This window comes from Balearica regulorum, chromosome 7, assembly GCF_011004875.1.
Source record: "Balearica regulorum gibbericeps isolate bBalReg1 chromosome 7, bBalReg1.pri, whole genome shotgun sequence".
Lineage (NCBI taxonomy): Eukaryota > Metazoa > Chordata > Aves > Gruiformes > Gruidae > Balearica > Balearica regulorum.
Genome location: NC_046190.1, coordinates 40,062,488 through 40,087,151, shown reverse-complemented (window position 1 = coordinate 40,087,151; position 24,664 = coordinate 40,062,488). Strand labels below are relative to the sequence as shown.

At 46.4% G+C, this 24,664-nt stretch overlaps 1 protein-coding gene across 1 annotated transcript; it reads left to right on the top strand.

Moving 5' to 3' along the window:
* Positions 1 to 24,260, top strand: LOC104633186 (putative neutral ceramidase C). Its single transcript, XM_075759025.1, has 22 exons — positions 1 to 58; positions 168 to 283; positions 1,968 to 2,122; positions 3,938 to 4,005; positions 4,406 to 4,555; positions 5,138 to 5,314; positions 5,715 to 5,842; positions 6,459 to 6,536; positions 7,585 to 7,705; positions 9,552 to 9,677; positions 10,061 to 10,147; positions 11,463 to 11,567; positions 11,701 to 11,782; positions 12,282 to 12,397; positions 14,641 to 14,735; positions 15,239 to 15,278; positions 16,034 to 16,129; positions 16,974 to 17,069; positions 17,702 to 17,851; positions 18,663 to 18,722; positions 19,437 to 19,525; positions 22,859 to 24,260. The coding sequence occupies exons 3-22, from the start codon at positions 1,978 to 1,980 to the stop codon at positions 23,046 to 23,048; spliced, it is 2,199 nt and encodes a 732-aa protein (XP_075615140.1). The 5' UTR covers positions 1 to 58; positions 168 to 283; positions 1,968 to 1,977; the 3' UTR covers positions 23,049 to 24,260.
* Positions 24,261 to 24,664: the final 404 nt, after the last annotated feature.

The window sequence follows — 24,664 nt, the reverse complement described above, 5'->3', positions numbered from 1 at the left end:
CAAAGTCCTTGTGCGCCGGAGCTGATTAGTGCAATTCCAGAAAGGTTATTTTAGAGAGGTAGGCGCCGTTCATAACTTAAATGCACTGGGGGAAAAAAAACAAACCACCACCACCTTTTATCTTGTGCAGTAAAAATTATTGATCGGTTTGTTCTTATCTTGCGCAGTGCTTGACTCACAGGGCTGTAACAGCAATAATTTGCGAGCTGAACTTTTCAGCCCGAACCAGGTCACAAGCTGGGAGATGTTCCCCTAGACGCTTGGGACACGCGAGGGATCTCAGGTAAGTTTGCATGAGCTTTCACTGGGATTTCATAGGACTAGTATTTCTTCTTTTAGTATTACTTCGGCGGTTTAATTGGTTGGAAAAAGAGAACTGTAATTGGGTATCACGCAGATGTGTTTAAGGCTGACGCTGTGATTTCGATTACCTGGACGGGTTGCAGTGCCGTGCGGCTGGCTGCCGATACCATGCTTGGAGAGTGAAAAGGGGAGGAAGGAAACCCGTAATATTAGATTTGTTGCCAGTAGAAAACTTGATAGGTGAAATTCGGCAATGATCGTGACTGCTGAGGCTTACCATGGCAAAAGCAGCTGATAAGAAAGGTCACCTGTAGCAAGGCTGGATGACCATCTGGCTATCTGGTGATGTTGTTCCTCCTTGCAACCTTTCCCAGACCATAAATGCTAGTTTCAGCAGTTATTTTCTGCAGGTTCAGTGCTTCCAGGGCATATCACCTCCGGGGAACAGCTTGCAGGCACAAGCTTTACCGAGCCCCGTGCCAAACCCGCCGAAAGGCAAATGTTACCTCCAGGAAAATTAGAGGCTCTGCCTCACTCTTCCCTTATCTAATCACATATCCATCCTTCCCCATCTCCACTCCTGCAACCGTGGGGCCGGCAGGCTGCTTGGGGCCGTGTCCAGACAAGTTGGGGGCATCCTGGGTGAGATGGAGATCTCCATCCAAGGATGGAGACCACCCACCGCCCTAAGCAAGGAACCAGTCCTTTGGGGCAGAGAGGTGGGTAGGTGACAGGCAGGAAAATGGGATCTGCAGCAAGTTTTATCTGCTAACAGATCTAAGGACACATGGAAATGCCCAAAGCTATTTTAAAGGCTTATTTCTCCCTTGTACGGTTGCTTACAGAAAGGGCAAACATGGCACGTCTTTGCTACAAGGGACACTTCCCACCGGGCAAGGCTGAAGCCCTTGACACAAATCTCGGGTGCCAGAGCAGGACAACTCAGACGTCACCAGAGCTTTTATCAGAGGGGGAAATAGCATCTTTTCCCATAGTCACATTTTGAATAATTTTTCTTGTTAATCTTTAACCCAAAACAAACCTCTGTCCAAGGAGGAAGAACCGTATACAAAAATCAAACGCAAAGAGCTCTGCATATGACTATACACAGGGTCTTACCTTGGAAAGCTGTCACAGCCACGACTTCTTCTAGCCAGGAGAGAGCTGCAGTTGGGCATGCAATGGGGTGTGCTTTTCTTGCGCTGAGTTTCCTAAACTGACCTTTATTATGGTGACAATACTGTTTTCTGATGTGGTCCGAGCACGTGAGCAGCAGAAAAGCTGCAAAGATTCAGGCCGCAGCATCTCCCTCAGCTGCTCAGGAAATGTCAGATCTGGTGGGAGATGGTGGGCTTTATTTAAGAGATTTCTCCAAAAGAGCGAGCAAAGTGTCCCGGGAAATGTGGGGTCGGGAATTCGGCCGCTCACCCTCTCTTATCGGGCCTCGTGACAGGGAGTGATCGCTGCTCTCAGGAGATATATTTTTGCTGTCTCAAGCAGATTGAAAACCAAATCTCCACTTTCCATCCCTACCGCTGTGGCTGCCTGCTCTGACACTGGGATGGGGGACACAAACCACCCCCAGCTCTTTGAGGGTGCGATGTGCTGCCCTGACATTGGGGCTGCCGTCTGCCTTCCCCATGAGCTCCTTTCTGCTTTCACAGTACCCCCACCATGGGTGGCAAGAGGTCCAAGTGCTCCTTCTCCCGCCTGGAGGTGATCCTCATCGTCTGCCTGGTGTTGATGGTATCGGTGACTGTGGTGCTCCTCGTCCTCCACTTTGTCTCCAAAGAGAAAAATGGCAAGTTCAGATATTCCAGTCCTGCTATCGCACCCTGCTCGAGTGTCTGTCCAGTGCAGTAATTTAAATTAAAGGGATACAGCGAGAGGGTCACTCCTGAGCCTTCATAATCTTCTCTGCGCGTGGTCCCCTCGCACAGCCGTGGCACGGTGCCGTTGCTGGCCTCTGCGGCAGGAGCATGGTGGTCAAACCCAATGGGAGCATCTCTCAGGTTGTGGATGCACGGCCTGGGGCCGGTGTGTGAAGGCTGGCTGCAGGGATCCAGACAACCTCCCTTCCCTCTCCCCGCCTGGCAGAGGGGGTCCCGAGAGCCCCTCGCTCTCTGCACTGCACCAAGGGGCTTCACAGCTGTTGCAATCCCATCGCAGCCCGTTTGCGCCTCCAACCCCACCAGCAGGCATGGAGCAGCTGGGTGTTGGGACCTGCCCAAAGTTAACTCTCAATTCACTTCTGATGTACCCCCAAAGAAAGAGAGAGAAAATCTCACGGGGAAAGAAAATATTTTGAAGGGTTAAGGTGTTTCCATGTGACAGGAGCCCCTTCCCAGAGCTGGGGGTCTCCTCTGCCCTGGACGGAGCATCACCTGGCAGGTCAGCAATGGGACCTTCTAATTTCTAGATTTTTGATCTCGAATTGAATGTAGTTCACACTTTCTTTGTGGTTCTAGGTAGTAACATGTAAGAGTTTTGTGCAAATGATTCCTCTCTGTGTCATAGCTCTTGGAGGAGGAGGTGGAGGAATGGTAATTTTGTTGGGTAGCCCTGCTCACTCATGTCCTTTTAAATGAGAGAATTGTCCCATGGTCGGTCTGTGGCCAGTGTCAGTGTTTCACTTCTCCTCTGTTTCAAGCGACAGCCTAGGAAAGGCCAGACTGGGAAGACTGAGCATCCCCTTATCCCGATGCCCTGCCTCGAGCAGCCACGGCTGGCTGGGGAAGGCTGTGAGAACAGATCAAGCACATAGAAATATTTTCCCACAGTGTTCTCTCAATCTTCAGTGATTTGTGGCTCTGGGATTTCCTGAGAAGCAGATTTTTTTTTTTTAATTATTTTTATTTTTTTTATTTAATAGCCCTCAATGGCTTTTCTTCCATGAGTTTGTCCAGGTGCTTCATTCATACTGCAGAAAGACTTCTGCACCTTCGTGATGGTTGGGATGAGACATGATCTCCTTTGGGAGCCCTTTTCCTCACCACTTGCCTGGAGGTCATTGCCCAGAGCTGCTTTGAGATTCTGCTGGCTCTACTGTGATTTTTTTTTTTGAGACCAGGGCACCGGTGCTGGACACAGGACACATTGTAGTCACCGGGGCGACCATATGGATGTGCCCCTCTTTCTTCTCTAGTCCTTTCCTGGTAGCTCCTGACATGCCATCACCTTTTTCTCATCGCTGCTGAGCTGATTTTTTTTGTGTGAAAACAGCTTTTACACCCTCTGATCTGTTTTCTGCATGGTAGTGGTGGGCTTGGAGAGCTTAAGTGGTGAAGTTAGGCTTGTTTCCCCCTCACTGTGAATCACGACACATTTTACACAATCTAGTGACGCTGTCGTGTGGGTTCCCTCTGCGGTTCTTCATGCCTGGTCCACCCTTTACCACCCCAAATGACTTAACAACCTCAGCACACTTTGACCATGTTGACAGCCCGTTGGAAACCTGAGCAGACTATCAGGGGGATCCCCTTGTCCACGGGCCTGCGGAGTCCTCTGGGGATGTCGAGCAGGTTTCAGGTGTGCAACCTCTTTAAAAAGGCTGGGTTGCTTCTTCTGTCCCTGATTCTGCTTGCTCCCGTGTCTACTAATCTACTCCTTATTCTTATTATAGATCCCAGTGAAGTAACAGCATACTACTTACTGGGTGTAGGCCGAGCGGACTGCACGGGACCTGTGGCAGAAATTCCTCTGGTAAGTCAGGGGAATTGGAACACGGCGTTGGTGAAATGTTGGTTTTCATCATCTCTGAATATTTTTGCAGGACTTCTGATTTAGGGGCTCTGCCTTGCCAAAGGGTTGTTGTCTTCAAACATTGGGTGAAATTTCTTTGAGGCTTTGAGCAACCTGGTCTAGTGGAGGGTGTCCCTCCCCATGGCAGGTGGGCCGGAACTAGATGGGCTTTAAGGTCCCTTCCCACCCAAACCATTCTATGATTCTTGCAATCACAGGGCAGGACAGTTGCAGCTCTGAGTGTTCAACTGTTGAATGACTTCTCTCACCCTCTAGCAAATCTACCTAGAAAAATACATGCAAATGAATACATCGCTCAATATTTTGACTGCATGGTCTTGATGGAGGTCTTCCCTTCCAGATGGGATATGCCAACCCGGGCCAGGTGGGTGGCGGGCTTCTCATGCGCCTCTACAGCCGAGCCTTCATCGTGGCAGACCTTGATGACTCCAAACGAGTAGTGTTTGTCAGCGCCGACATAGGAATGGTGTCCCAGAGACTGAGGTTGGAGGTGCGTGGCTGGAAATGAATGATTGGCAGAGTTTGGGTTGTCGCTGGTATTAGCATTAAGGTTGAAGTCATTGCTAAATAATATTGAGCATGGCAGCATGTTGATTGTTTGCTTTGGGATCTCCTTGCAGCATGATCTTGGAGAGACACCATGTCTCTCCTGAAGAAGAGCTTTTGATTCCTCAGCAAATGAGGCTGGACTTTGACCATGCTTTTCTTAGCAGAAAAATTATCACAAATACATTCAAATCACCCATATGTTATCATAGTGCCTGTGTAATGCTGGGTCTCCAGTGCCGCAGGAGAGGGAGGGAGATGCCAGAGAACTGGGGACTCCTTGGGTGATCTGGGCTTCATTGGCCACAGAGGTCTTCACTTACCAGATTTTGTTATTTTAGGACTCTTGCCAAGTCAACAGCTATACCCTACTTGTTGTGACACCAGTATGGGAGTATCAGGAGGAAAGAGAAGAGCGAGGAGGAAGATGAATGGTTGGGTTTTTTGCAAGGGCTAATACAAATCTCCGTAACCTTTGGGCATGAAAAAGGGAGGTTTTGTTTCAGGACCACCTCCTTTTACTTAGGTGCTTGAGAAACTGAAGAGCAAGTACGGCGACCTGTACCGACAGGACAACGTCATCCTCAGTGGCACCCACACGCACTCGGGACCTGGTGGCTACTTCCAGTACACCCTCTTCTGGATCACTAGCAAAGGGCTAATCAGACCATCCCTCAATGCTATCGTGAATGGCATCGTAAAGGTTGGTGTTGTCCAGTCTGTTGACGTGACCCATAAAAGCAGAAAAGTCGGGGAGCAGATATGTTTGTGACTAATGGAGCTCTTGCTGTGATGTTTGTGGCAGCACCTGTGAATGTCGCAGTCTTAAAACACACTTGGTGGTGGGTTAATGCTTACCAGTGAAATCTGACCGAAAAACAGAAGCCTCGAAGTCTTTCATTAGAAAGAGAGAGTTATGGATATATTATAATATATTATAATATTTTTCTAGAATTTTAAACTATTTAAGGAAAAAACCAAAGCCCCTGAATTCCCAAGAAAAGGTTGGGGACAGGCAGAGAGGGAAAGAGAGAGTTTTTGCAGATAATCTCACATATGCCTTACATGCATGGACCAATATTCCTTGCCTTCCTGCTTTTCAGAGCATTGATATAGCACATCAGAACATGAAGAAAGGAAAGCTTTTTATAAACAGAGGCACTGTAGAAAACAGCCAGATCAACCGAAGCCCCTTCTCCTATCTTGAGAATCCAGCATCCGAACGAAGCAGGTAAAACCTCCTCAAGCAGGAGAGAAACAGAGCCCTGAAGAGGACCCTTTGGTTGGGACCATGACCCAGTCCTCTTGCAGCTGGTGTTTCTAGTCATTCGTGGGATGGTTGAAAATGTGGAGCCAAGACCATGGCAGAATGACACTGTTGCCATCCTGAGCACTTGGGCGTTAGCATCCCCAAAAATTAGTTGCAAGAGTGGGCTCAAAAGTTGTGGTTGCCCCCTCCGAGTATGCAAAACATTGGCCAATGATGTGACCTTATGCTTTGTTTAAAAAAAAAAAAAAAAGGAAAAAGAAAAAAATTCTTTAGTAGATGTTAGCTTTGGGGTCAGACGGTATTAAAGTGCCATCCTTGGTGCCTGAATTTGTATTTGGAGAGAGCTCCTTGCTTCATCCCCTGGAGAAGCAGCACCTGAGGTCAGCAACAACCATAACTCTTCCCTCCCCTTCACAGCTATTTTCAGGTGCTCCTCTAAGGTTTCACTGTGCTCTGGTAATATCTGTAACTCTTCATTTCCTTGCTCAACTTAGTGGACATTTAACATGTCTGAGCAATGCAGAGTGTGACCATGGCTCTGGTGCTAATGGGATTTCCCTGCTTCATTTTCACCCAGGTATTCATCCAACACAGATAAAGAAATGGTGATGCTGAAGATGGTAGATGAGAATGGACAGGACCTAGGCCTTATCAGGTACTGAGCACCAAAGTGACATGTTTGTCTCCAAATCCTCATAAACCACAGTTCTGTAGCAGTTCTGTCTTTCTTCACAAGCTCTCCTTCCCAACACGGACCCTTGCGCATAGAGCCTTGCTCCCATATAGTCACCAGAGGGTCTCTGAGGGAAGAGTAAGTGAGAATCCATGAGTGCATAAGCCAGGTCAGAGTCCCTCATCTACTCTGGGAGATACAGCAGCACCTGGCCCACCTACAGCTGGGCACATCTCCTGGCATGGCCCAAAGGCATCTGGGCAAGATGTCCATAGCTGGTCTTCCCTTGTAGGGGTGCAGAAAAGTCCCCTCTGGGGCTCTCACTGTGCCTCTCCAAGCAGATCCTGGCCCCTGCGTCTCCAGAACCCTTTGGGCTCCTCGTCTCTTGGTTATTGTCTTTAACACCACATGTTTCTTGGGAAGCGTGCCATTCCCACAGGCAGCATTTACGACACCAGTCCTATCAACAGATCTGCGGGGCAGCGTTCAGCCGCACGAAGTTCAGAGCTCAAGGCCAGGCTAATGAAGTAACGTGCAGTCACCAAGCTGTAATTGTGTTTTGCTCGTTCAGAAGTCACAAGCGAGAGTCTGACTGCATTAAGAGGAAGAGGAGGGTTTTCTTTTTTGTAAGAACTAAAGCGTTCCTTTTTCCCTTTTTTACATCATTGACTCCTCTTCGTTTCTTTGAAGCAAGAAAATAAAAGTCCCTCCAAAATATAATTCTCTGGACTCAGAAAAGAGTCAGTTCAGGTCTGAAATAGCTCTTGGTGGCCCTGATAATTACGGTGTCAGATTCTTGTGGCCTCGAGACCTGGGCCATCATAGCCACAAGCCCTCCCGGTCAGGAAGGGAGAGGATGGGAATAACTCTGCCCTTGTTAATCCACCCCTAGGTACCAACAGTCTGTGTTTGTATTCCCCTAAAGAAAATTCCCATAAGTCAAGCGCAAACATATAGATTGAACAAATCAATTGTGAATATACAGATTGAACAATGCATTTCCTATGTGTGCCTTCTGACTCCTCTTCAGCTGGTTTGCTGTGCACCCGGTCAGCATGAACAACACAAACCATCTTGTGAACAGCGACAATGTGGGCTACGCCTCTTACTTGTTCGAACAGGATAAGAACAACGGGATGCTTCCTGGAGAGGTGGGAGTGTTTTCAGACTCCTGAAAATAACGGGGGGGGGGAAAAGTGCTGCAGCAGGGAGGGGGTGGTTGGTGCCTTCTACGGACCAAAGCAGGTTCTCTCAAACAGTGAAACAGGACGTCAGGGTAAACACAGAAAAAGGAGGACAAAGATGAGCACTCTGATTTATTTACTTTCTGATTTATTTACTTTTTCTAAGCTCTGATTTATTTACTTTTCTGATTTATTTACTTTCTTCTTTATTTACTTTCTTCTACTACAACCTCAAAGGAGGTGGTAGTGAGGAGGATGTTGGTCTCTTCTCCCAAGTAACTAGTGAAAGGACAAGAGGAAGTGGTCTCAAGTTGCGTCAGGGGAGGTTTAGATTGGGTATTAGGAGAAATTTCTTCACCAAAAGAGTGGTCAGGCATTGGAACAGGCTGCCCAGAGAGGTGGTGGAGTCAGCAGCCCTGGAGGTGTTCAAAAAAATGTGTAGATGGGGCACTTCGGGACATGGTTTAGTAGACATGGTGGTATTGGGTTGACGGTTGGACTTGATGATCTTAGAGGTCTTTTCCAACCTTAAAGATTCTATGATTCCAAGAGAGGAGGAGGAATTGCAAGGTGTACTCTTGACTTTCCAAACTACTAATCAGTAGCATTTATTTAGATTTCAGTAGTAAACCAGATTTTTCATTCAACTATTGTAAATGCTAGAAAGACATATGTGGGATACGTGATCCAAAGGGATTGCATCTGTGGTGTGGCATCAAGTTTGTGGTCAGCCCCACTCCTCTCTCATGGCTTCCAGCCAGTTCTGCCTTCTGATTTTTCACCTTTCCAGAAGATTTGCCATCCTCAGAGTGCAAACACAGCTCCTTTAAAAAGCATTATTTCCCCTGAAATGTGAATATGACACGACCCCATCTCATAGATGCTTTGAGTCACGAGTTGATTAAGAGGGTGTCCTGCGTGTATCTCCAGCATGTACCTCGAAACAGTTGCCCAATTCCTATTGCAACATTTTGGGCAGAGGAACATGTGCAGTTCATACCAAAGATGGAAACTAAAGGAAGTCTACCTAATTCCTGCTTGAAAATATTTCTTTTTATAGCAGATTATCTAAAAGCTTTTAACAAGGCTCGACTCTAGTGCACGGTTGTGGATGCACGTCAGTGCAAGTTGACACACATGCAAAGCTAAAAGGTGTTTGCAGGATTCAACATTTGGCCGTATGGTCTGCTGGGCAGTCTTACAAGAAAATGACATAAGACTTGATAATATATCAAAATATCTGGTGTTGGTGCATCCCGTCTCTAAAAGAGGGGGGAAAAAATGCGTATCTGTGAGAGCTGAATTCGGCTGACACTTGGTGTGTAATCAGCCTTGCTTCTAACGAGTACTGCTTGATGTTAAGTCCTGCAGTCAGATCCAATAGCTCTCACCCTGTAAATCAGCCATGGTGAAAGCCTGGCAGACAAAAAAAAATCCTGTGCAAGGTGCTACAATGATCCATTAACATCTGATCAGTAACATGAGAAACTGGGGCCACGGGGGGAAGAGCTGCCGCCGAGATGAAAGAGGTAGATGAAGAAATGCTGTCTGGATACCAAAGCGGTCTGAAGGTCCCTGTGAAATGGCAGTTGCATCCCATGTGCCCTGTTTTTCCTTGCTGCTCCTGTCCCTAACCCTTGGGACACTCCTAAATCCCCAATCCATCCCTCCCAGTCACTTCAGAAACGTTCACCAGCATTGCGTGTTCGTTAACTGGCCGTAATGCTGGCCCTGACTGCCGGGAAAGCTGCAGGTGATGTTTGCAATCACTGCAAGGCCCTCAAACCCACCTGCCCATGTCTGGTTTTGGCAGGGCTCTTTCGTTGCCGCCTTCGCATCCTCCAACTTGGGAGATGTGTCGCCCAACACCAAAGGCCCCTTCTGCATCAACACGGGGGAGTCGTGCAATAACCCACAGAGCACCTGTCCCGTTGGGGGGGTAAGTATATCTTAACTGGTCTGCTTTAACTTCCGATAAGGAGAAAACTTGGGGTGGAGCAGCAAATACAGAGCCACGTTGTGGACCATTGTGCATGAAGAGGACATAAAAATCATCACATCTTTTTGGACTATGCTGGATACTTCTTTCACGAACTTACTGTGTCTTGTCCTCATGCACCCTGTTTTCTGGTCATTCAGCCCGAACTTAAATTTATCTTGCTGCAAAGGTTAGGGTAGTAACCCGGTGCCCAAATTTGAGGTGGCTAGCAAGAAGCGATTAGTTCCTACACTATGACAATCGCTTGTGAACTAATCCACTTCGCAGCACCACATGTTCTCCACATTAACTGATCATTAACATTTAAACAAATTTGTTAACAGGCAACGATGTGCATGGCCGCGGGTCCCGGGAACGACATGTTTGACAGTACAAGAATTATAGGGCAAAATATCTACTTGAAAGCAAGGGTAAGTGATATTTTTTCTTTATGAGTCTGCGTGAATGCCGTTATTACAGGGAATGCATGTTCATTTAAGCGACTTTCTTGCACCAGTTTTTGTGAATGTTTGTAGATTTAAATTACTCTAAAGTCCATTTTTATATGCTTAAGGAAAAGTTTCTTGATTATTCAGAAAGCACACACTTCTATTTAGATACGTCATTGTAGGTTTTGCAATTTGAAAATGTTCGTTTGGGCTTTTAATCTCGATATTCTTCATTTGTATATAATGTGGATGTCGCCCCTTATAATCTCACCCTCCCTCCCATGCACACACCTCAGAGGTGTCATGATGGGAAAGATCGCTGATGTTGAAGACTCCTAGAAGAGCTCAGAGACACCACCACATACCACTTGTTGGCCGACTTTGGCATCGCGCTCCCAAACTAACTCAAATGTGGTTAAAATGTGCCAGCTTAAACATCCACAGAAGATACTCATCTTGCCCTGATTGACTTTGCATTTGCTCAGCCGGTGTCGTCCACCCTACGGCCTCCCTTACGTCACCTGTGTCCTTGGGCTCCACAGTCATCTCAGTCCACTGGTTCCCCTTCTGTGGCTTCGTGTAACGTGAGAGTAGTCAGTAAGAGGACATTTTTTGGCACTGCTTCAGGGACAGCAGCTTGTAGGAACCGGAACGGGTCCAGCAGAGGAGTAAGAGCAGAAGGCTTGATAGTGGCGGTTTCCTTTTAATTACCATTTCAGATGCTTGCCCTGAAGTCACTCCAGGCTGATCGTGACTTGCAAGTGAAAGCTTGTCCCAGTCGGGGTGGCCCGGTGCGTGTATCAAATGGCGAGGGAAAACATTGCTGTCATTTTTAACACTGCAGACTCTTGGCCTTCAAAGGCTGTGTCCTCTATTCCTTCCTGCAGTTACAGGAACGTTACTAAACCTGTAGAACTTCTGGCAACACTTTCTGTGTACCAACTCAAGGCACGTGTGCCAGAAAAAGCATTCACGGAAGAGCTGCATGGCTTAGCTGCCAGCTGTATAGTGAATGCGTGGTAAAGCCCATGCCTTTCGAAGCAATGAATGCAGCAAAGCGCATCTTTCTCATAGAAAACATTTCTTCTGGTTGGTCTAAGACGTGAGAAATGCCAAAAGTGAAATGCCCGGTGATAGAAACAAAGGAGCTTGGGAAATACACTCTTGCTTTAACACCTGCAAGAGGCTGCTGGAAGGTGTCAACAGAATGAAGAAATAATTCATGTAGCTGAATCTCAGAAGAGCTGGGTTCCTGATTTCTTCTTCCTCAAGGATTTCCACCTTGTGTGTCCCTTAGGAGCTGTACGAAAAAGCTTCCCAAGAGGTCACAGGACCCCTCAGCTCAGCTCACCAGTGGGTGAACATGAGTGATGTCTCGGTGGAGCTCAATGCCACGCACACGGTAAGAGCGGGAGGAGCTCCCGGGACACAGGCGTAAGGAAGAAATGTTATATTCTCATAGCAGGACTTGGCACACCGATGAGAGTTGGTTTTAAAATACTTCTTTTTTTTATTTCCCCCCCTTACCGATTAAGGTTAAAACATGTAAACCAGCCTTAGGACACAGCTTTGCCGCGGGGACTATTGACGGAGTGGGGGCTTTCAACTTCACACAAGGTAATTTAGGGACCAGATGTCAACAGGGCTTCATACAAATGGGGAGGACATGGGGCATCCCCCAAATAGATTCTAACCCCCAGAGTCATTTAAGAACATCAACAGCTGGTTGAACCGCAGTCTCCTAAGGGATGCTTTTTAGGAAGGTGTGATCTTACAGCCCCCTCGGAAGTTTGTCTGAGTTTGTCAGAAAGCTCCTGGAGAAAGACATGACCATGCTCTGAAGGAAGGAGCGTGCTGGATGGGGAGTGGGGAGAAGAAAGAGCTGGCTCTGGGGCAATCTTTCTCCTTTGTTCTCATTACCCAAAGGCTGCCAAGACGGAGCTCAGCTGGGCTAAAGGTCGGCTTTTCAAACCACCCCAGAACAGGGAGATAGTCAGAATCCGCTGAGAAATACTCTATTTGACATAAGCAGGGAGGGGGTAATAAATGAGTTTTCTGTCGGATAGCTGCTGGGGCAGCTGAAGGAACAGTGTTTAAAAGATATTTCCCCCTCAAGGCTCAGTAGAAGGGGACCCATTTTGGGATGAAATCCGGGACCAGCTGCTGGGAGAGCCATCCAATGAAACGAAAGCCTGCCACAAACCCAAGCCAATCCTCTTTAGCACCGGAGAGGTAAGGATACACCGGTGTGTGCCCTGAGAAGTGCAGAGATTGATGATCTGGGCTTATTTTGGTAGGATGCTACAGACGACGTCTGTGCCAGTCCCTATGGTGAAGAACAAGGAGGGAGAGTGAGCTGCATGGACTTTGAAAGCATGAAAACAGAAAGCAAGAATAAGTGTTGTCATTAGTTTGCATTGGAATGAGAGAGGTGGAAGTTTTCCTCTTGCAGAACATCTTTTCCATATATCCCAGGAGGAGGGACCAAACCCACTGCTCTCATTAGGGTCAAAAAACCCCAACTCAAGACCCACCCTGGCCTCATTCTCTACCTGTGAAGCAGCCCTGAGCAGGATGCGCAGGGAAAATGCATGAGGTCAGGGAAAGCCAGCGGTGCATGGAGCTCAGCGTTGCCTCCCAGCAGTCTCTGGCTCCAGGACATCCTCTGCTGGTGCTCAGATCTTAATAGCTCTGGGTGGATTTTTCTTCCATCCTATCATTGTTTTCCTAACGTAACCCATGAAAGGACCTTTCTTTCTGTCACTTGATAGACTGGTCCATGCAAAATGAAGTAATTTGTCATGGAGCCTTTTGGAAACTCTGGGGACTGTATGAACTTACCCACCTTCTCAGTGTTGTCTTCAAAGGTTTCTACCAGGCTTTGACTTCCTCTGGAGATGTCCTGTTGACTTCTCCACTTTTCTGTCACGTTTATGCAAGTGTCTGCTAGTTCTGTGAGTTATAACGTTGACTGATGCCAGACTTGCGCATCCACAGGTGGAATGAGACCAGGCTCAGGCTGGAGGTACACTGGGGTGGGGTTCTCCAGCACGGCCCTGCTCCCAGCAGGACCAACACTGCAGCTACAGCAGGATGCTGAGGGCCATGTCCAGAAGAGTCAGGGCAGTCATCAAGGATGGAGATCCCCCACTGCTCGGGATGCCCCACTCACACAGGGAAGGGCTGTTTCATAGGACCAGCCTCTGCAGAGCTGCTGCCCCGTTGGTCCCAGCCCATCCCATGCTCGGGGCCACTCTGTCCTGGGCAGAACTTGGTGTTTGTTCTCACCAAACTTTCCCAAAATCCTACTTACAACTTTAGAAGAAAATTGATGTCCCTTTTTCCACCTGCTGTTCCCTTGGCATTAAGGGAAACGCACTGTAGCGGAGCGGGATCATGTCCAAGGTCCTTTAGAGCACCTCAAGGATGCCATCTGGATGAGGCGATCCGTTGTTATTCCTTTCACCAATCTCGTTAAAAGCTTTCCTAGTGTCACTTTGTGTTCAATCAGCTCCTCACTTCACCTCTCATAAAAAGAGGTCCTAGCACAGAGCCTCCTCCCACCCCACCTCCTCCATCCAGGATGGTGCTACTGAGAGTAAATTATACTTTATTCTTAACGACTTTATCACCTTTTGAGCATCCTTTCACGGATGCTCTGGCAGGCTTCCTGCTTCTGGTGTGCTTCACAAGGTTTTGTTATTCATGTTTTGCCCCCAGTAAATTACTCCTCAAAAATATTTTTGGCTTGCTGGAGTGGGATTTTGCATTTTACTTGCTGGAGCCATGCCACCCTTCAGCTCCTGTTGTTCTTAATTTCCTTTTAACAGGCTTCTTCACTTTTATCTAGCTTTTTTTTTTTTTTTTTTTTTTTTAAGACAAGATGCTGCTGTAGCGTGTGTTGTGGCTGCTGCAGTGGTGCTGAGTCTGAGCACGGTGTGGTCCCTGCTAAGAGGCAGCTTGAGGTCAGGGCGAGGCCAAGGGTTCCCTGAGCATCACTCTCTGGGTGACTTAGAAACTCTCCCTCTACATCACAACCGATGGTGCATTTGCTCAGCTAACGAAGGGGTAACTCTCATTTCCCGTTGCCATCGGGATCTCTGATTTCACTCACTTGCTCCTGCCCTCCTGGTGAGATGATCAACCCTGTTGATCCTCACGATGTCCTTTTCCCACGCAGGTGAGGGGGTTCTAGGTGCGACCCTGACCTTATTTACCCACTTTGCTTTAAGCTCCCTCTCTGGCAACACCTTCTTTTTGCCTTACCCGTAATATTTACACGTGCCTTATCAGTTACGGTCAGACAGCTTGCTGTACGTGTGGAGGTAAAAGTTTTTCTTGTGTTCCTGTCCGCAAAGTAAATCTATTTGCCTGATTTATGACTGTAGGAAGGACAACATTTCAGCTATCTTTTTTTTTTGCTACTCTCCTACAATAGTCACATCCACTTTTTTTTGGCTTTTTTTCCACCTCAGATGACTCGGCCTCACCCATGGCACCCTGATGTCGTGGATGTTCAGATTGCTGCCATTGGATCACTAGCAATCATTGCTGTTCCTGGAGAGTTCACGTATGTGATTCTATGATTCTATGGTTTTTCTTCTCCAATTTGTAAACTAGCCATAGGAATGAATGAGATGCGAACAAGCTTCCTAAATAATTTGAACTGTTCATTGCAAAATGCAGTTTCAATGAATCGAAAGGAACTTGTTAAATTTGAACAATTTTTTTTTTTTTTTCCCCCCCACGGCACAAACACCGTAATCATGAATTGCACTGGCTATTGATGGTGCGATGGTGAAAATCTGAATAGGATAATGATTTATTCCTAGCACTATTTTTAGTACCCCATCCCACCCTGGGGTGCCTCCAGCCTCGCCCTGGCTGCGATGATGTATGTGAAATGTTTTGAGGTGTTTTGGTTGAGCTCATCGCAGAGAAGCCATAAGGGATGCTGAGCAGCGCTGCAAGTGCTATGTGAATTTCTGGTGGCGTGCTGCATGTCCAACCAGCGATTCCTGCTTTAGCTCCCCATGTTTCTGGAGACTGACCTTGTTCCCTTAATGCCCCCAGGACCATGTCTGGACGCAGGCTACGGGAAGCTGTTAAAAAAGTAAGTTGCTGAGGGAGAGGTTTCCTCAGAGTGCAGCGTATCTGGAACTTCACATTTCTTGATCCTTCTGGTCTTTCCTTGGTCTCCTCCCAGCTGAGGTCACGGGTTTCGTGTCTCTCAGATGTTTCCTTCTCACGATTGCCTCAGACACATTTTGCATGTGCTTGCTGACATGCAGGAGAAATTAAAATCCTCCCCAAAAGAAGCAAACCGGTCGAGTTTCAATCCATTAAGCCAACACAGGCAAACTCAACTGGGATCCAGGCGTAACTGATGCTAGCAGGAGTTTTGTCTCTGGGATGGAGGGGTTTATCTCCTTAATCCCTACCGGGATTTTGCAACACGAGAACGATTGGGGGAAAAAAATGGCAAATGTATTTTTTCCATTTTCCTGATTGATAGATCCTCTTCTCAGCTGCAGCCTGAATACCAGCTTCATCTCAGACACTGTCTCCACAACTCACTAAGCCTGTCTCACACAGTTATATCACCAGGTTTTTTTAGGAGTATGCAGATATCAGCTTCAAAAAAGCCCTAAATTTATTGAATTTGCTGCAGTATGAGTTCATTTCTCCTCTTTTTCTTTGGGAAGTAAATATGAGACATTAATAAAGGCAAATTACACTTGTAGGGTTGCGTTCCTGCACATCCAGCCCCCTCCCACCATAACTTTGTATTCTGTCCTAGTAAATAACAACAACATAATTGTGCATTAAACAGTTGTTACAAGATAAGTGCTTTATTTCCTTTCTTAGGAATTTGATTCTCATGGTACACCAAGAATGGATGTCGTAATTGCAGGTCTGTGCAATGTCTACACTCATTACATTACCACCTATGAAGAATACCAGGTAAATGTTAAAATTGCGACTGAACTATTTAACTGAGTTCAAATTTTGGCTATATGGGATGATAATTCATGTGAAATTATGCACAATTAGAGTACCTTTCCTTTGCCACAAAAAGCTGAAGGACCTGTGGCAGAAATCACGAGACCTTCTTGTTTATTCTGGCCTAGACGACATGGTCGACTAGCTAGAGAGCATGGATGGATGCTTTAATGTGGAAATGGTCAGATGTACTGAAGGGAGCTCCTGTGAGTTCAGGTCTGGTTTAGCAACTTGCTGATGGCACGGATGAATTAGAAATTATCTTCCTAAGTTGGCAAAGCTGCCAGAAGAAAGATTCGGAGCTGTATGGTTGTAAGGCAAACATGAATTGCAGTGCCGTGTTGCTGTGGAAAAGACCGTAATATAGCTTGCAAGGCTCACTTGTAAGGGTCCTCACAAGGCATGGTAGATGCTGGGCTTTGAGGAACATGTGGACCATTGGATAGAGTCCTTGGGTTCAGAAACCCTTAACTTGGGAGGGAAGGGTGGAAGAACTGTGGTTCTCCAACCCAAAATGTTGGAGAGGAGACGACCTTCATCATAAGCCTTTAAAAGAGTAAAAGAGCTGTGATAATTGGGAGAGTGACAACTGGTCCTCCCTGTTTGCGATGGATTAGAGAATGAAGACCAACCTGAAATGGCAGCAGAAATACTTAGGCAAGTTGTTGGGCTGTCTCCCTAGCAGTAAGGGAGCAAATAAACCCCCGCCGGTACAGTGCTGATCTTGTCTTGGCACAGTAGGATTAGCTGCATAAACTGCTTAAGAGTCCTCAAACCCTCCTTTTCCAAATTTGTCCTTTGCTAGGTTCAACGATACGAGGCTGCATCAACTATTTATGGGCCGCACACCCTTTCTGCTTATATTCAACTGTACAGAGGACTTGCAAGGGCTATTGCTACGGTAATCAAAATTTTCTGTGTGCCACATGCTGCTAGAGATATATAAATCCTGTAAATGGTGATGGCTATATTTGTTCCTCAGTGAGGTTGCATGATTGCTACCTTTTCTTTTCTCATAAGAAATCGCTTTGAGAAATTCTCACGTGGTATGAAAATAATTCCTGCAAATGAGGGTCTCATTCCACTTGAGAAATTCTGGGGGGTTTTTGGTTTAAAGTTTAGGAAATAAGTACCTCCAACCTTTCAGCATGGCCTGAAGTTGCTGGTTTTCTACCAAGACAAAAAAAATCTGCTACATTTCTGCTGTACATGGCAATGTCCGTCACCATTGTATCTGTGGACCATGTGAACGTGCAGGACTGGTGGGTGGGTGCTGCCTCCTGAAGTCGTGGGATATTCCGGCGGGTAGATTTGGGGGACCTCAGCAATAGGGCAGTGGGTCCTGCGGGGATTGCTCCTGCATGCAGAGAGCACATGAAGATGATCTTGTTTGTTTTCACGCTCACTTAATTGCCCTTGTTCTTAAAATCTAAGTAATGGACTTGGATAAAGAGCCACAGCAGTGATGCGATCTATCAGGGAGATACCAGTTATCTACATGTATGTATAATGAGTACATCTTCCCTCTCCCAGAACACAGTTCAGGATTTGCCGCATGGTCCAGAGCCCCCAGTTTTCACTATAGGTAACATCACCTTGGTGCCTCCTCTCATTGCCGATCGCGCGCCGGTGAATAAGACATTTGGGGATGTGCTGCAAGAAGTGAGACAACAGTATCAAGCGGTGAGAGCTTCAAGAACTTGCTAAAACCTCTTTAGGAAATCGTCTTTAAATTCTTACCCCTCATCTGAAAAATTCTGTGGTTCCTAAAGGGTCGTGGTGCGCTCAGACCAAAACGGTCTCGTTGCTCTTAGTGGGCATGGTTGAAAAGGCAGAGACAGAGCGTTTTCATGTCAACGTCGTTGTACTGAACGTGATTAAAATGAGTGAATGAAGGGGAAAATAAAGGCCCTTTATCCAACATGAAGAAGATTTCCTCTTCTGCTTCGACATAAAATAACAGCTGATGATTAAATAGGCGAATATTGTACAGCGATTTCTTTACAAGCAGAAATCAGGTCACCTTTGATGTGGAATGGAATGTAAATGTAATAAAAATGTCAGAAAGGATTCAGTTTGCAATGCTTAAAATTTAGATAAGGTGTTCAGAGCAAGGACTTTCATCTCATTGCTGTCTCCAGCAGTAAGGTAGAAAGAAGGCGGGGAGGCATTCTTAAAAATCTCACCTGTTTCCCTCCCTCTTTTACACAGAAATCTTGTGTGCTGTGGTGGAGTTTACCCAGCAAGCAGGATAAGTGGAATGGCAAGGCACAGAATATCAGTTTGCAGTATAAAATTTCCATTGCTATTGCAACAAGTGAAATTACAAGTAATAAAAAAAACCCAAACCAAAACAAAAAAAAACCTCCACAAAAATACCCACACACACACCCCCAACCAAACCACTAAAAAACTCATATGGCATCTTCAAAGGATGTTCTTAATGTGCAATTTGCTGCTCAGTCTTTAATATAAATCTCCATTTCACCCACAGAGAGACGTTGCTGAAGTAACTTTTGTAGGCGCAAACCCCAGGAACTCTGCAGAGAATGCGGTAAATATGACGCAACAACGCTGAAATTGGGGATGTTCGGGATTAGTGAATCTTTAGTTACTGCCTCTGCCTGAAGCATTTTAATCTTTGACCTTCAGGTTTCAGAAAGAGTAAGATCGTGTGCTTCCAGTACTTTTTTTCCTTTTCTGGGAGTTCAGAAGAAGATGGTTTTTCCCTTTAGCTTGTGCTTTGGGAATTCACACCACCAGAATGCTTTTGGGGCAAAGTCCTTATTTTGGTCAGATACGGACTATTCATGATTTCTTCATACTACTGAAGTTGAAGGCACTCATGTCATGCGCTAGGCCAGACACTCTCTCTCGGTCGGTAACCAGTGCCATCCAGTTGTAGCAAGCATGGTCTCTGGTCTCCATCCTATTGTCTCAGTGCATTGTTTTAACAAAGCAAAGAAAATTAGAAAAGTACTTCATTCCTCCCATCACTCACCTTGCATAGACATTGTTAGCAAAGAACCTCACCTGTCCGTTCTCTTTCTAATAATCAAGTTCTTCACTCATTCTCTGTGTCATTTTTTAGCTTAAATTTGTGCTTTTGCAATGAAATACAAGCATTTTTGCTAGTAATTACCGCATTTGCCAGTAAAGCACACAGAAGTATAGTCCCTTTTATTTATATATATATTTATATCCCACAGAAAAGTAGGGATACACCTGTCCCATCAGCATCGGGCTAACTCTGCCATTCTTATTCCAGACTGAACACAACTTCCTGACGGTGGAGAGATACGCCAACAGTTCAGACAGCTGGGACGTGGTGCAGAATGATGCCTCCTGGGACACCAGGTGGGTGCCCTGACCAGATTTCGCTGTTCCACAGACTCCACAGGGTAATCGGAGTTTAACCTGAATGGCTTCATTTCAGAGATCTCAACTGTAGGTTGGCCTTGTCCCTGCGGATGATGCTCTCTGGGGATGGATCAGTCCATATTTGGGTGGTTAACTTGTCAAGAACACAACAATCGGTCTTCCCCTTGGGTCTAGCTTCTGCAATGAAGGCTTATAAGTTTGGGAGAGGTAGAAGGAAGAGCAAGAATTACAGAAGGTTCGCGGTTTAACTTGTTCATAGCCTACATCCATCCATCTGCCATACTGCGCTATGAATAGGATACCAAACAGAAGATATGAGAGGTTCACCACAGTAGGGTTTTCATAGGGAAAAGCTGGCCAGCTTTGCTGTGCATCATAAAGCAGAACCAGCCAACAATTTAAAAAAAAGTTTGTAAGGAAGCCAAGTTAAGGTCAGAGATGCCAGTCTTAAGGAAAAATATCCACTAAGCACCAAAGCTGGTGTCACCTTTCAGAGCTGCACCAGAAGTCGGCATGTGAAATAGAAATACGAAAGCCATCTTTTGTCAAACCACTCAATTTCAACTTACTCCCCTGTTTGAATAAACCCAGACATTTTCCCACCTGCCTCTGCAACCCATCTATGAAAAAAGAGACCCTGAAAAGCATCCGTCTTGGGGTCTTCTGACCTTGCAGCACCCCAGTGCAACACGTAGCTCCTGAGGTCAGAGAGGCAACGTTCCTGACAGCTTGGCTTCATTGGGAAAGTCTTCCTCTGGATTTATGACCAGCATTTGATAGCGTGTGATTCTCTCTGCCCATGTGCAACCAGCTGCTCTCTAAACCTGATCCAGTGGCCAGGACTCCGGCTGTCCCAACGCAGGAGGTGTATTCCCACCCGCTCTAGGAGCTCTGCATTTCTAAGTGCTTGCCCTCCATTTAACACTTGCGCTATGTTACCTTGTCCCTCTCATTGACGTCACCCTTTCCAGCCAAGTTCCCTAATTGAGTGAGGGAAATGACGGCATTTTATCACCCGTATATGTAGCCCTGCCTTCTTCCCTCCTCTTCCAAAAACCCAACAGATTCCCCAAAATCTGGGCCAGGACCACTGAAAATGTTTAATAACGTCTCACTCGAGAAGATTAAAAAAAACATATAAAAGCGCAACACTTGAAGAATGTACTGCCGTGATGCTGGAAAGACAGGACTCCGGACATTTTTTTTTCCTTCCGGAGAAAGGTCAGACTTTGGATCTCTGAATGATACTTAAATACTCCTGCTGATGAGGAAGAGGAGCTGTTTGGCCTTTTCCTGCCTAAAGGGGCTGGCCGGAAGGCAAACCAGTGCAGACAGTAATGTCTCCCTGGTACCCCAGCAAAGTACCAAACACCACAAGAATGGGGAAATGGTTCTGTTAAGGTCAAAAAGAGTCACTTTTTACGATTTCAGTGTGTTAAACTTGAAATGTCAGTAACTACAGCGATGGGGACAGGGATCATCAAACATTTTTACTGGATATTAGTGGAGTCAGACTGTGGGGGTTTTAGTAGAGGAAAAACTAAGGTTCAGCGTTGAAAGTGCTGACGTTGCCATGGGGGAGCAGCACAAGGGGACCGCGTTATTTGTTAGCTTAGCATTGCAAAGCATTAAATAGCTTATAGCTGCATTTGTAAAATGCATATTTTCCAGGGATCGAGAGACATGAAGGTTTACTTAAAGGAGGTGCAGCTTTCGGGGAAGGAGATAGCTGTTATCTGCCCTTTGTCCTGCGCTCACCATTGCGGCGGGGACAAACTCAGTGCAGACTTGCCCTTCTGCTGGATGCTGCCTTGGTGTTTGCAGCAGAGAAACGTTTGGCCCCACCCTGTGTCTGCCTTGAGGGCAGTAATTGCTTTCTTGGGACTGTTTAGGAGGAGGGGCTGAGCTACAGGCAGGAATTTGCCTGGCCCTGCCTTTAGCAAACAGCCAACAGAGATAAGACATGGTGAAATCCCCACGAGCTCAGCTGTGAGAAGCCTCTTCCCAGGTGGGATCTGAGCTACGTTCCAGTTCCCAAGTCCCAGACCTGTGATCCTGGTTTACCAAGCCTGGAGGGCAGGATGGGGAGGAGGCTGGGTGGTGGCATAGATCTATCATGGCAGCATTTTTAGGTCACAGCGTTACAGCCAGGCTCAGGCTGCAGCTCTCTGGTCCAACCCAGCTCCCAACAGGACATATGTCGTAGCTAGAGCAGGTTGCTTGGGGCCACGTCCAGGCAGGTCGTGGTGGTCCCCAAGGATGGACATCCCCCACCACTTTGGGCCTTGTGCTGTCACCTTGCTGTCATCTCCCAAGACAACGTTGTCTTTGTCCCGAGACAATGTCTTTGTCCCAAGACAAGCCAGTGCAATCCACGGCCAAAACCTTGGACAAGAGCAACCAGGCGGATACCTGAGCCCTGTGTCAGCCTGTGGTCTCTGTTTACCAAACCAAACCAAATTTCTCCCATCATTCACTGTTTTTCTCCCAGTCAGGTCTGTAAATATTTATTTCAATCTTCTCGGTAAGACTGGTATGGGAAACTTTTTATTACTGTGCCGATGAATCAACATATTTTGTTCATCTGTTTCCTTTAGTTAAAGCCATGAAATGGAGGTTGCTATCTCAGTAGGTCTTGATAACTCACAATTAGGGAGATATCCAGCAGTACCCCTCATTGGCAGTATCAAAAAAAAAAAAAAAAAGAGCAGGTTAACCTTCTTAATCTCCTCAAGAAATGTGCCATCACCGCCGGCTGAAAAATCCCTCACCTGCAGGTGATGTGTGGCTGTCTGTAGAGTTTTGAGGTTGAGCAGAAGTGGTTTTGCATGAGAAGTCTGCAAAAGAAAATGAGAGTCTGATGTGGAAATGGGTGTCAGAATCCCTCAGCTCAATTATGATAGATTTTGCTCATGACCTTCAGTAAAAACTCATCCTCTTGGTTCAGCACTCTCCCTGCGCAGGGAAGGCTAAGCTGACAAATGCTGCTCACAGAGGTAATATTGCATGGGGTTATGATACGGAGTTGGGAATGTAGGAGCACGTTGGTAGAAATATTCTCCATCTGCAAAAAGGACCACTGACTTGTTTTTCCGTGTTTCTGGGTATTTTTCAGCCCTGCCAGGTTTTGGGTTGGCTTGTTGATTACTGCTCTGATAGCCCAGAGGTATGAGGAAAGGTTAAAAGAAGCGCTTAAAATATACTTAACTGGGGTCCATTCATCTCGTTCCACTTAGTGAGATCTTGGGATATTAAAACAAAGGAAAAGTGGATTTTCTTGCTGACTGAAGTTTTTTGTTTGTCTGCTAGATTTTACTGGACCAAAGGATTACTTGGTCGGAGCAATGTGACTGTTGAATGGCACATCCCTCATGGCACAGAGCCGGGCGTCTACAGGATACGGTACTTCGGGCACTACAAGAAAAAACTGTCCAACACTCACGCTCTCTCCGTTCCATTTGAAGGCACATCTTCAGCATTTGAAATCACAACTCAGTAGGTGATCTCCTTCATTAAAGGAACTGTTTCCTTTGAGTGGTAGATTTGTCACCTGCGATGTCCACAATGCACGCCTGGGAGGTTTTTTTTTGTGGCGTATGTGACTCTGTACGTCATTGCTGTCCCTCGAGCGCGGCTGTTCATCCTTTGCTGTGTGAGCTCGATTTCCTGCAAAGTTTCGACCTTTACCTGCAATTCGTTCTCACTAGTCCAATGTATTCTCATTCCAGCGGCTCCTGCTCCTGGCCAGACCTCGATGCAGTTGATTCTTATTGTAATAAAAGATGTAACTGTTTTTCTTTAGTCATTAAACAAGTGCTTATTGATTGCGAATAGGCTCCCTTGGAGAGAATTAGTGCATATCGGGAGCTAATCCAGACCATAAAATAGTCCATAAAATTAACCCCAGTCCATAAAAGTGGAAAGAGCTGCTGAATTCACAAGGCATCAGAAGAGAAGACTCCTCAATCGTGCTTGAAGTGCAAAGCTGACCTCTTAGGATGCTAAAGGGATAAATAGGGTAGATACTCATAAGAAAGATTTGAATATTATTTCATTTGATCATTCTGGTTTAGGGCAGTTGGAGGGTTCATTCTTTGAGTTAAAAGCCACCACAGACAGGGGGTGGTGGGGCAACAGTGTCATGAAGTGAATTGCGCAGGGTTCTCCATAAATCAGTGGTGTGGGTTTCACGGGTGCCTGATGAGAGCGGCTGTATAAGGTCCTACCTCAGAGGTCTCGAGTAAGGAAAGGAAGGTCAGTCACTTGCAAAATAAAATATTGAAGCAGTGGGCAGTTTTTTTCCTGCTAGACTGTGTTATTCTCTCTCACAAATGTCACTTTTGAGCCGACCAGTGTGCCAGGTGGGCTCAGTGCCGCCCACCACAAGTTGGTTTGTGGCATTTCAAGGGGATGCTGGGCAAGTTTTTGGAAGAGAAGCCCTCTGAAAGCTCTCCAATAACTACAAGTGGCTCAAGAAACTACAGGTGGGCTGGAGGCTACCAAGTACCAAGTCATTTTCTCTGATTTTATGACCTGAAGACATCATGTATCTGTGCCACGGTCCACAGGCAGGATGCTGGGCAAGAAAGATGTTGAGGCTGGCTTTGTGCACCCTTGTTGTCCTTGTGTTAAGCTCCTGCCCAGACCTCTGATCACAGCAAAGGTCAGCAGATGGCATTTTACCTTCTAAATATCACTTTGAGATGCATCAAAAAGGTAAAAAAACATAAGGATGCCTACATGTGCCTGAGGGTGTCGTGGGAGGGCACTGGGATTACACTGGGGGCCATACGCAGGATGAGGATTTTGGGAGGGACCTGTTGGTGAGGGAGAACCTGCAGCTGCTAGCAAAAGGTGACTGATGTCCAGCCAGAGCAGGGTTGGATTTAATGGCAATGACTTTATATTTCAGGTACTTCAGATGGAAACCAGTAAGAATTGAACTTATGAATTAAAACTGTGGGTGAGGCAGCTCTGAATGGACCTCAGCCTGCTTCATTTTAGCATCAGGAAGGACACAAGGTGAGCAGGATCTGGCTGGATGAAGGGCTGCCCAGACGTGATGCCCAAAGCCTGAATCACCTACAGGTAGGTCACCAGAAGGGCTCGTGGTGT

What these genes read in the sequence shown, in the direction of transcription:
- LOC104633186 (XM_075759025.1), top strand. Translation starts at nt 1,978, where the DNA reads ATGGGTGGCAAGAGGTCCAAGTGCTCCTTCTCCCGCCTGGAGGTGATC. An exon ending in TGGCAAGTTCAGATATTCCA is followed by an intron (nt 2,123 to 3,937) that starts GTCCTGCTATCG and finishes ATCCCAGTGAAG; the next exon opens with TAACAGCATACTACTTACTG. An exon ending in TTGCAAGGGCTATTGCTACG is followed by an intron (nt 17,070 to 17,701) that starts GTAATCAAAATT and finishes TCCCTCTCCCAG; the next exon opens with AACACAGTTCAGGATTTGCC.